This window comes from Dama dama, chromosome 23 (assembly GCF_033118175.1).
Source record: "Dama dama isolate Ldn47 chromosome 23, ASM3311817v1, whole genome shotgun sequence".
In the NCBI taxonomy this organism is placed as follows: domain Eukaryota; kingdom Metazoa; phylum Chordata; class Mammalia; order Artiodactyla; family Cervidae; genus Dama; species Dama dama.
In genome coordinates, this window is record NC_083703.1 from 67,747,577 (window position 1) to 67,759,831 (window position 12,255).

General features: G+C 48.6%; 1 protein-coding gene across 2 annotated transcripts in view; it reads left to right on the forward strand.

Moving 5' to 3' along the window:
• PPP1R16B (protein phosphatase 1 regulatory subunit 16B) overlaps positions 1 to 12,255 on the forward strand; it is a 109,053-nt gene that overhangs the window by 91,321 nt on the left and 5,477 nt on the right. For both annotated transcript variants that reach the window (XM_061127274.1, XM_061127275.1), the window contains exons 5-10: positions 1,754 to 1,857; positions 3,802 to 3,926; positions 6,969 to 7,094; positions 7,635 to 7,710; positions 8,344 to 8,473; positions 8,566 to 8,734. In XM_061127274.1, coding sequence (XP_060983257.1) covers positions 1,754 to 1,857; positions 3,802 to 3,926; positions 6,969 to 7,094; positions 7,635 to 7,710; positions 8,344 to 8,473; positions 8,566 to 8,734 — 730 coding nt within the window. The remainder of the gene's footprint in view (positions 1 to 1,753; positions 1,858 to 3,801; positions 3,927 to 6,968; positions 7,095 to 7,634; positions 7,711 to 8,343; positions 8,474 to 8,565; positions 8,735 to 12,255) is intronic.

Below are 12,255 nucleotides of genomic sequence, written 5' to 3' on the forward strand. Positions count from 1 at the left end.
CTTGAGGAGTTTTGCATCACTGTTCATAAGAGATATTGGTCTGTAGTTTTCTTGTAGTGTCTTTGGCTTTGTATCACGCTATGATGCTCTTTCTTTTCATCTCTTTTTCTCTGTCTGTCCCCACGAGCCTGTATTCATCTCCATACTTACGTGTTGTTGCCATTTTTCTTGCTATAAAAAAGCAGGCGTATTTCCTTGGCTCTGCCCTCTCAAGTCCCATCCACATGCTTTTCTTGGGGGCAGAACCTACTTTGGGGGACACCACATAGCAATGTCTTTCCCAGGGATAAGGCCATTTCCCTCTGTAGAGCTCTGAACAGTTTTTCCCCACCTTGAACTTCTTTCCAGTCTGCTCAGGCTCTCCAAACACAGAGAAGGGGCAACCTTGAATTTCAAGTGTGTTTCATTGAATTCATCTAATGATTGGTGGGCAGTTGAGCAGGGCCAAGCCCTGTGCTGGGCACTGAACACTCAGGGACGCAGAAGTCCTGAGAAACTCAGCAGGAAATCAGGTGATTTTAGTCCCAGAACTGAGATAAAGTGAGATCAATGTGGCTGGGGTCCCAGGGGAGCATCTGAGCAAAGGGATTCAGGAATAGCGGCCGAGGGCAAGTGGCCGTTGGCAGAGGTCTCAGCAGAGCAGCCAGGGCCCATCGAATGGCTGCTCGGATGACAGAGATGCTTCCCTGGCTCAGAGAGGTGGATTAGCTTACCCATGGGCACACAGGAGCTCAGAGAGGTCCCAGGGGAGGGCTGTTAGGCCAGAGGACTGGCAGGTGGCCCGTGCCCACATCTCCAGTGAGAACCTGGGTGTGGCTAAGTCTGCAGGATCATCAGATGGCCACCATCCAATCAGAGGTGGTGCGGGAGGAAAAGGAAGTGGATACCAGCATGGTACCCGTCCCCAGCGCCAATCTCTACCAGAATCATGGGTCTAAAATGTGTAATCCTCAGCCCCACCCCATCCTCTTGAGAGACTCTGTTTCGGGAGGTCTAAAGTGGAGCCCAGGAAGCTTCGTTTTATTTCAGTGGTGTCTGAGTGATTCTGCCACAGGGCAGCCCAGGCCCATGTTTTTGGGAGCCACTGGCCCCAAAGGGGAATTCTCCCACGGGGTCCCAAGGCCTTCTCCTGCCCTGTCCTGGTTTGCCTTTGGGTCAGGGACTTAGAGGAGGAATTAGGGTAGCCTTGGGTGTTTCTGCACTTGGTCCAAGGTTGAAATAGGACAGGGAGAAGTAAAAAGAGCTGGCCCATGAAAGAGCCAAGTTTCCATCTTGAACCTCCCACATCCTAGCTGTGTGACCTCAGACAAGTAACTGACCCTATCTGAACCTTGTTTTCCCTTGAGTGAGATGGGGCCAATAATACTGAACCAAGAAGAATATTATGAGGATTATATCAGATGATGTGTGTAAAGAGCTTAGATCAAGCCTGGCTCTTAGCAGATGCTTGGAAAGTGGTGCTGCCCCCATTAATTTTTTGTCTTTTCTTATTTGACATCTATCCTCAAGTGCCCACCTGCTGGTTCAACAGAGGAGGAAGCTGGGGAAAGTGCCACAGCTCTCCTGGGACTGTGGCCCCTTCCCCCCACAGGCCCCCTGAGATCCTGGAGATGCAGTCCTTGCTGGGCTGCGCTGTGGTTGGGTTATGAGTGTTGGGGTGCCCAGTGGGGTGTGGGTGAGAGGCTGGACAGTAGAGGCAGTCAGACCAACCCTCTGCACGTTCCTGGCCCTCACCCTGGTCCTCTCTCTGCAGTGGAGCCGACTTGCTCGCTGTCAACTCCGATGGGAACATGCCCTATGACCTCTGTGAGGATGAGCCCACCCTGGATGTCATCGAGACGTGCATGGCGTACCAGGGTAAGGGCAGGGCCGCCTGCTGTGAAGTGGGCTGGGTGTGGGGCTGTGGCGAGCATCTCTCAGATCAGTGCAGGTGAACAAGTTACCTAGAGACGTCCCCATCGCTCAGTGTTCAGGAACTTGGACGGAACCCCACGATGGTTGTTACCCATGTGATGGACAAGATGCGGACACAGAACAAGCCTGGAAAATGCGTGGTGCACGGGGAGGGGCCTGGCTGTCATCTGTGTCACCCACACACATGGGCAGCCTCAGCTGGCCCCGTCTCTTCATCAGCTGTGACGGTTCAATTCAAAACATTCACAATAAAGATATATTCCCATTTGGGAAAATACAAAGTCAAGAACATTCACGGCTGCCTGCTCTGTGCCAGGCACCGCTTGGGCTGCCAGGGACCCCGGATAAACAAGATGTGGGCTATTCTCAGCTCACAAATGAGCTTCAGAGAGGAAACAAATGCAGCAGAGACCAGCCCGCCCCCATCACCCCAGTACATGCTCCTGAAAGGCCTCCTCTTTAGAAATATATCTCAAATCCAGACCCTGGACTGCAGTCTGAGGTCCTCCCCTCATCTCTGCCCTTGTGTTTCTGCCCAGATGGCTGCAGGAACCGCCCTTTTGGCCTGCCCATTCCCTGGCCCTGGAGCTTTCCCTGTCCACTTTCTGTAGAACTTCCTAATAATTTTTGTGCCAGTCTGGTGAATCTATGGACCCACCCCGTCTGTATTTTTTAATGAAGTTATCAAAGCCATAGGATTATAAAGGAAACAACTGCTATTTAAGTAGGGCTCACCAAATACTTTTAAATGTGTCATATAGAAACTTCATTGATTCATGAAACAATAAGATAACATGGTGTGAAAATACCTATAGTTTCTGTTGGTGACAAAGTCATGGGCACTGCCAGTTCTACTGTGAATTTGGACTAGAAGGAAATGCTATATCTCATTGAAAAGTTAGTGAAAATAGGACTTCTCTGGTGGTACAGTGTTTAAGAATCCAAGAATGCATTGGCAGGCAGGGGACACGGATTTGATCCCTGGTCCAGGAGGGTTCCACATGCCCCTGAACAACTAAGCCCGTGTGCACTAGAGCCCCTGCTCCCCAACACGAGAAGCCATCACATTGAGAAGTTTGGGCACCCAAACTAGAGAGTAGATCCCGCTCACCACAGCTAGAGAAAGCCCGTACACAGCGACAGGGACACAGCACAGCCAAAAGTAAACAAATAAAAAGTTAGCGAAAATAAACAGGTCCTTCTTTTTCTCCCTTTAAGTTTGCAGACCTCCCCTGAGTTCTATCCAAGAATGCTTGCTTTCATGGACCTTTTTTTCAGAGCAAATCACTCTCTCCTTAAACTCCATTAGTAGCTGCCAGTAACACTTACATTTTAGCCAGAGATTCAGGCTTGAAAATGTGTTTCTGAGTCCCTCCACCTCGATTTATTCAGCTCTCCATTCAGAAGTGATATATTCAGTAATTCAGCTGTGGCCGTAATAGAGATTCACTGAGCATCATGCCTGGTGCTGCAAACACAGCTGTGGATGAAGTGGAAGAAATGAACAGAGACCTGGTCAGATAGAGTGGGCAGGGGATGCCAGCTGGACCTAAAGGATGAGATCCAGGCTGGACCTAAAGGATGAGATGGAGCCAGGAGGTGGGTAGGTGGGTGGTCGGGACTGCCAGGTAGAAGAGCTGTGTATGTAACAGTCATTGATATTAATACAGCGCCACTGGGTTCCAGGCTCTTGTTCGTGGCCCAGCACGTGGCGTTTGTTTTCAGTGGGCCTGGGAGAAATGACCTCTGAGCACGTCTGTCTATCCCCTTGACTGGCAGACCCTAGGAAAGAGGAGTCATACCTTCCCGCTCTGCCCTCCCTCCCCTCCCCCATGGGTTCTCTGCCTGGGAATGCTGACTCAATCTCCCCCCCCACCCCCACTGCAGGCATCACCCAGGAGAAAATCAACGAGATGCGGGCAGCTCCCGAGCAGCAGATGATTTCGGACATTCACTGTATGATCGCAGCTGGCCAGGACCTTGACTGGGTAGATGCCCAGGGGGCCACACTGGTGAGGAGAGGGGCCAGGCTGGATTGGGCTGGGGGGTCGGGACCAGAACCCAGACCAGCTGGAGCTGAACGGGGCCAGCACTGGGTGGAGGTCAAGCCTACACAGTGGGGGCCTGTCTGTAGCCTTAAAGTTCCTCCCCCTTTTGGGGACAGGGTTGCCCCTGGAATGTGGAGTTAGCAGAGCAGGAATCATCTGCCTTGAGAAGCTGGGGCTGGGAGTTGGGAGCCATGCGTTGGGGAGGCTTGACTCTGCTGTTCACCTCTTCTGTCTCCAAGCTTCTCCTTGACCTCACACTCCCGGTGTCCATTCTGAGTTCATTATTTCCACCTCTTCCCATGATGTCTCCTGCTTCAAGATGGGTGCCACATTCATCCACTCATCCAGGCCATCTTGCTTTGCACCGTTCATTCTCCTGCCTCAGTGTACCCTCTCCCACCTCAGTGCCTTGTTTCATTGTCTGTCCCTGATGTTGCTGCAACAGCCTCTCTTCTGGTTCCCTGACTTCAGAGCCCAGACACCCCCAGGGACCCACCCATCTTTGGTTCACCCATCCTCTGGTTCACCCATCCATCTTTGGTTCACCCATCCATCCTTTAGTTCACCCATCCATCCATTGGTTCATGTATCCATCCATTGGTTCATACATCCATCCATTGGTCCTCCCATCCATCCATTGGTCCACCCATCCATCCACTGGTCCACCCATCCATCCATTGGTCCACCCATCCATCCATTGATCCACCCATCCATCCATCGGTTCACCCATCCATCCCGTCAACATACACATCCTCTGTGCCACATGCTTTACTAGACATTGGAGACAGAGAATGATGGAATCCTCTCTCTCTATCTGCCTTATTAGCTTCACTCACTGTTTCAATTTAAGTGTCAGTGAAACCTTCTTGATCTTTCTTCATAGGCTTTCATAGCATGATACAGCTCAGTACTGGGGAGGTCTGCTTCTGCAGCCTCTAAACTGAGAACTAGAATATGGCCTTGGAAGCCCCCCTCAACCTTGCACATGGCTGGGCCCATCCTGTCCTAGGCTTGGGGTCCATGTGATTGTGAGCACTCAGGGTCTCAGAATCTTCAGCTTTTCAGGTAGGGCTCAGCAGTACCAAGTTCCTTCACTGCCCCTCAGGCTTGACATGGTAGCCCAGATGTGATCATTGAACTTCTCCCACCCCGTTCCTGAGTCTACCCTCTGCGTCATCCCCCTTTCTTTTTTTTTAATAAAATTTTTAAATTGATTATTTATTTATTTTAGTGACAAACAGTTGCTTTATAATATACTAGTTTCAGGTGTATAACACAGTGATTCAGTATTTTTTTATAGATTATACTCCATTAAAAATTATTACAAAATAATGGCTGTATTTCCTTGTGCTGTACAATATACTTGACTTATTTGTTTTATACATAGTGGTTTGTGTCTCTCAGTCCTCTACCCCTATCTTTCCCTTCCCCCTTCTCTCTCTATTGATGAGTCTGTTTCTGTTTTGTTCCATACATTCATTTTTAAATTCACATATAAGTGATAACATAGAGTATTTGTCTTTGTCTGACTTCTTTCATGAAACATAATGCCCTCTAGGTCTACGTATGTTGCTGCAAATGCCTTTATTTCATTCTTTTATATGGCTGAGTAGTATTCCATTGCTTATATATACCACACCTTCTTTATCCATTCATCTGTTGATGGACACTTAGGTTGCTTCCATATCTTGACACTTGTAAATGATGCTGCTATGAACATTGGGGTGCCTGTGTCTTTTCGAATTAGTGTTTTCATTTTCTTTGGATATATACCCAGCAGTGGATGTAGTCCTCTTTCTAGGTTTTTGTGCCTGATGCTCTTTTCTAAGAAAGGGGTCCCCGCTCAAATCACCTGCTCAGCCCAGCACTCAAGAGTTGAGTCAGGTAGTTGGACTGGACGCTGCATGAAGACTAGGTGAAGTTACGGCCAGGCTGTGCCAGGACACGGCCCGCCCTGGATGGGGCTCCTCTGGGTCTGTGGCTCAGCCCTGTGGACACGGGGGTCTGCTCCTCCTGGACTGGCCTCAGAGCGGCTTCTCTCACATGGCTGGGCACACACTAGGTCTCAGTTCTTCCCAGTGAAGCCGGGAGGCGTACCTTTCCCATGGGGTTGTTGGGAGGACTAAATGAGATTCTGCATGTAGGTGCTCAACAGAGCCTGTAAACTCTCAATAGATTCTGGTGATGAACTCATTATTATTATTAACATGATCACTTCTATTTATATAATAAAGAACAAGGTCCTACTGTATAGCACAGAGAACTATATTCAACGTAATGGTAGTTGTAATCCCCTGTAATGGGAAAGGAAATCTGGAAAAAAATACATGCAGATGAATAATTGAATTGCTTTGCTATATACCTGAAACACTGTAAATCAACTATACTTTAGTAAAACAAAAAATAAAAAAACCCACCTTATCAATCTCCCAGTCATACTTTTTATTCCCAGCTATATAGGTGGCCCTACAGTTTTTAATGTCTGGCCAGCTGTGTGTCATTCTTAATAGTTGGCAAGCATCAAACATTTATAAATCAGATAGTGATACCAGTTTTCGTGTATGCCTGTTCCAGATCACATCCTGTTTTGTTTTTTCTGAAAATTAAAAAAAAAAAAAAGAAAAAACCCCAAACCTCTGTTTGCCAGAAACTTATAGCAACCTGACCTCTGGATGACGTGGCATCTGGCCATCAGGGCTGTGTTCTGTTGGACCTCTGAGACCCCATCTACAGGGCTCAGTGCATAGTAAGCACTCAGTAAATGCTGATGCCTTAACGACAGGGGCTCGAAGACAGAGGAGAAGGACTCACCTCTCTTCCTTACCTTCTGTTTCCATACTGCAGACTTACTAATGCTCTGTAATGTGGCTGGTATTTACACCTCCTTCTGTTCCATTCTACCGGCCCCAAGTATGATCTGGGCCTTGGGCCGGGGAATGGGCTATCCTGCCTCCAAATGAGGGACCAGCCCCCATGGGGAGTGCTGACCCCTTTCCTCTCCTTCAGCTGCACATAGCTGGAGCCAACGGATACCTGCGGGCAGCCGAACTCCTCCTGGACCATGGTGTACGCGTGGATGTGAAGGACTGGGATGGCTGGGAGCCCCTGCATGCGGCTGCCTTCTGGGGACAGGTAGTTATCACCCACAGGGCTGTGAGAGAGGCCAGCTTGTGGCCAAACTGCTGACCTTTGGGCTGGGAGTTGGTTCAAAAGAACACCAGACCCACTTAGGGTATTGACTACAGCCAGCGTGTAGGATGTGAAAAGACCTATGGAGTTTGCAAAAAGGATTGTCGAGTTGTGTCCTAACAAGATGACAATCCAATTTGCCAAATTAGAAAAGTTCCCACATTGCTGTCTTGAGTTTTTCCACTTGTTTCCCAGACAGAAATCTCTGTAGTTTTCGCCATTCCTGTTTAAACACCTGACCTCTCTAGAGTTAGAGCTGACTCCTTCTGTCCCCTGGCATGGCTGAGTCATGCTGGAGGAGGTGTCAAGCCCATTGCATTTGTCGGAGTTCCTGGCTTTAGGGGGCAGAGCCTTCCCTGGGAGTCAGCTTTGCCCTACCGTTCGTTGGATCACATCCTAAGAAGCCTTGAACTCACTCTTTCCAACTCCTAGGCTTTCTCAGCCATGGGCAGGGGGGAACCGTGGCTTCTTCCTGTGTTTCAGATGCAGATGGCAGAGCTGTTGGTGTCCCATGGGGCCAGTCTCAGTGCTAGGACGTCCATGGATGAGATGCCAATTGGTAAGTTCAGAAGGACCACACCTGGTACATACATTAGCACTCATTGATTTTTTTGATGAGTGGAGGATAAATGGTTGAATATATGGTTGGATAGATGGTAGATGGATAGTTTGATGAATAAATTAATGGGTGAATAAGTGGGTGAATGTATGGATGAATGAATAAGAGGATGGGTGGGTAGAGGATGAATCTATGGATGAATAGGTAGACAGATGAACTAAAAGATGAGAGGGATTGAGTGGGTGGGGATATATGATTTCAATATCTTTCCACAATGTCTTGCTTGGGCTCCATGGGGTACCTGCTGGTTTCTCTCGATACATTTTCTATCAGTGGAGGATTGATGACTCCTCTTGGAAGCGATCAAAGGCATATGAATCCTTCAGTCATAGCTGGGAATTGGGACTGTGCATAGGACCGGGGGTTTCCTCTTCTTACACTCCTCTAAGGAGTGGGTTGTAGCCCAGAAAATAAGGCTGGCACTGCTTTTGCCCCTCCACCCACAGCACAAAAGATGCTGGGAGTTTTCAGTGGGTTGAGATGGCAGTTCCTCTGGTCTGGAGGGTCCTCAGGGATCACCAGCCCCTTCTCTGCGCCCCCCCCCCCCACCCATGGACTCCTCCACCCTTTCAGACCTGTGTGAAGAGGAGGAGTTCAAAGTTCTGCTGTTGGAGCTGAAACACAAGCATGATGTGATCATGAAGTCGCAACTGAGGCATAAGTCATCTTTGAGCAGGAGGACGTCCAGCGCGGGCAGCCGAGGGTGAGTCGGGGGCGGGACAGCCAGGGGTGCACAAGGATGCTCCCGCCCATGGAGCCTGGAAGCAGCCTCCCACCACCCCCCTCTCCCCTTAGGAAGGTGGTACGTCGAGCCAGCCTGTCCGACAGGACCAACCTGTACAGGAAGGAGTATGAGGGAGAGGCTATACTCTGGCAGCAGCGGAGCGCATCCGAGGATCAGCGGAACTCTACCTACAACGGGGACATCAGGGAGACCAGGACAGACCAAGAGAATAAGGACCCGGTGAGAACTTGCCTCCCGCCCTGCCCCACTGACCACTGCCATTGGAGGGGGACAGTTGGAACCCCAGCTTGGCATTGCTTCTTCATCTCAGAGCCTTTGGAGGGAGGTCAGCTGGCCATCGCCTTTAAACCAGGTGGATCCTGTCTGATGGGGGTGCCTTCCATGGTTTTTGAGGCGAGTGTAGGATGTGTTTGCATCAGAGCTGGGTGACTGGCACACAGTAGGGGCTCATAACTGCCAGGGAGCAAGTGATCACCATGTGTCTGCTTCAGTTCCAGCAGAAGAAAGATTTTGTTCTGGCTTCCCAGAGGAGAAGGTTCCGTAGGGCAACCTCTCTGGGAGAGAAGGGTGCTAAAACTTTTTTTTTTTTTTTTTGGGTGCTAAAACTTTTTTAGGGGAAACCTAATAAGATGTTGAGAATTGTGATGAGATATTGGGTTGGAAGAAAACTTTTGAAAAGTAGTAGAGGGCTGGCAGAACATCTAAGAAGCTGGCTCCAGGAGTAGATAACGGTTTGGGTGTTAAACAGCTTTCCTAAGAAGATGCTGTATTGTTTTCTGAGAACTATTGTAATGAATAGGTGGCTTGAAGTGAGAGAAATGTCTTTTCTCACAGCTCTGGAAGCCAGAGTCTAAAAATCAAGGTGTCTGAAGGCTTGGTTCCTTCTGGGTATTGGAAGGGGACTCTGTTCCATGCCTGTCTCCTAGCGTCTGACAGCTCGGGCACTCCTTGGCTTTTTGCTAGCGTGCCTCCAATCTCTGCCTCTGTCTCCATGTGGCCTTCATTGTATATGGGTCTGTGTCTTTGTTTTCTCTTAGAAAGACACCAGTCATTGGATTAGTGTCCACCCTTGTCCAGTGTGACCTCATCTTAATGTAACTGATTATACCTGTGAAGACCCTACTTCCAAATAGGGTCACACTCAGAGATGTGGGGTGGATGTGAGTTTTGGGGGGATGCTATTTAAGCGTCTGCCTGCAATGCCGGAGACCCGGGTTCGATCCCTGGGTTGGGAAGATTGCCTGGAGAAGGAAATGGCAACCCACTCCAGTATTCCTGCCTGGAAAACTCCATGGATGGAGAAGCCTGGTGCAGGCTGCAGTCCATGGATTACAAAGAGTCAGACATGACTGAGCGACTTCACTTTCACTTTTCATTTGACTCAGTACTGATGCATTCAGGTCCATGCCTGGCTGCAGTCTTGCTGGGTGGAGTATGCAAGTTTGGGACCAGAGCAGAACTATTGGGCACAAGAAGGAAGGGGCTGACCATACCAGCAGTGGTGTGCCTTTGTGGTTCTACCATCACACAAAGAGCAGCTGAAAACATTTCTAGCCAATGTTGCTTGGAGGGATGCAAAGTGTCTCAGTGGGACCCTGCTTCCCTGCGTGAACAAGGAGGTCAAGTGAGGGCTTGTCTTGCTGGCAGGAGTGAAGGCATATGCTCTAAAGAATCTCCATTGTGAAGGGAGTTTGGGGGAGAATAGATCCACATATATGTACAGCTGAGTTCCTTTGTCACCCACCTGAAACTATCACAACGTCGTTGATCAGCTATACTCCAATATAAAATAAAAACTTAAAAAAAAAAAGAGGGACTTCCCTGGTGTTCCAAGGGCTAAGACTCCTCGCTCCCAATGCAAGGGACCTGGGTTTGATCCCTGATCGGGGGATAAACCACAACTATAGACCCAGCCCGGCCAAATAAATGTTGAAAAAAGATTTGATTCAAAATGTTCTTTATAAAAGAGAGAATCCCCATAGAAGCACTGACTGGGATGGAGCCTGCACACTTGGAGTTTGTGTTCTGCCTCTTCCCACCTGAGCTTGGGGCTTAGGAAAGAAAAGAGTTGTAGATCGAAATCAAATCATATTTCAGATGCTTCCCCGATATGCTTTAATTATCTTTTCTTTGTGATTGAGGTGTAACTTGTATAACCTCCAGAAATCTTAAATGAAATTTTCAATGACCTCTTACCAATGTGTACCTTTGGATGAAAGTATACGCATTTCTGTCACCCCAGAAAGCTCCTACGTTCCCTTTTCCAGGCAGCCCTTCCACCCCAAAGATACGAGAGTGTGCTCAGTCACTTCAGTCGTGTTCGACTCTTTGAGTCCCCATGAACTGTAGCCCTCCAGGCTGCTCTGTCTGTGGGGATTCTTCAGGCAAGAATACTGGAGTGGGTTACCATGCCCTCCTCCAGGGGATCTTCCCAACACAAGGTTCGAACCCAAGTCTCCCACATTGCAGGCAGATTCTTTACTGTCTGAGTCAGCAGGGAAGCCCAGCTCAACCTGGTGCTCTGTGATAACCTAGAGGGGTGGGATGGTGGGGTGGTGGGAGGGAGGTTCAGGGGGTGCTATATGCATACCTATGGCTGATTCATGTTGATGTTTGGCAGAAAGCAACACAACATAGTAAAGCAATTATCCTCCAATTAAAAGAGAAACGCAGGTTCTCAGGCCCCACACCAGATGGACTGAATCATAAATCCTGGGGCTGGGACCCAGCAGTCTGTGTTTTAACCAGCCCTCCAGAGGATTTGGATGCATGCAAGAATTTGAGAACCACTGATCTGAGGGCGTGTTTGCTCAGCCTGACTCCCAAGTCAGGTTTCTGACGGGACTCTGCACTGATAGCCCCCAGGGCTGGCCGTGGTACCCACGTTTGGCAGAGCTGACTCCCTGATAGCTGGCACAGCCGTGATGAGACAACCCTTTCTCTTCAACCAGTGGTTCACTATCTAAATTGTATAAGAAAATCACCTTGGGGAGGCGTTTGTTTCTGTTTTTAAAGCTGATGTCCAGGCCGTAATCCCAGCTGATTAAATCAGTCTCCAGGCTTTGGACTCAGGCATTGTATTTGTTTATTTATTTATTTATTAACAAACAGGCTTTATTTTTTTGAGTAGTTTTAGGTTTACAGAAAAATAAGTGGGAGGACTTCCCTGGTGGTCCAGTGTTTTAGACTTTGCTTCCATTGCAGGGGGCAGGGACTGGGGAACTCAGATCCCACGTGCTCTTGTGTGGCCAAAAAAAAAAAAGAAGTTTTTTGTGTGTCTTTTGACCCTGTTTATAGTGATTTTTGGTATGCTTTATATTTTTGTTACTATCAAATGTATCCACGTTTTCCTTAAAGTTTCTAGGTAGCAGCTCCTTTTAAAGCTCTCGTTACCCAAGGATTGCTAGGTGGAAAAGATCTCTGAGTAAGAATCACTCCCATTTGGAGCAGAGATAACCCCAGGAGTATAGAGAGAGAATTCTCAGTGACCAAAAAGCCCAATTAAGATTGACTTACACACACAAAAAGAATGCACTGGCTTGGGTAACTGGAAAGTCTGGGCCAACTGGATCCGGGGGCTCAGAACATATCATCAGGGGACTTCCCCGGCAGTCCAGTGGTTCAGACTTCACCCTCCAATGCAGGGGCTGCGGGTTCAATCCCTGGTCAGGGAGATAGGATCCCACATGCCTCGAGGCCAAAAATCTAAAACATAAAAACAGAAGCAATGTTGTAATAAA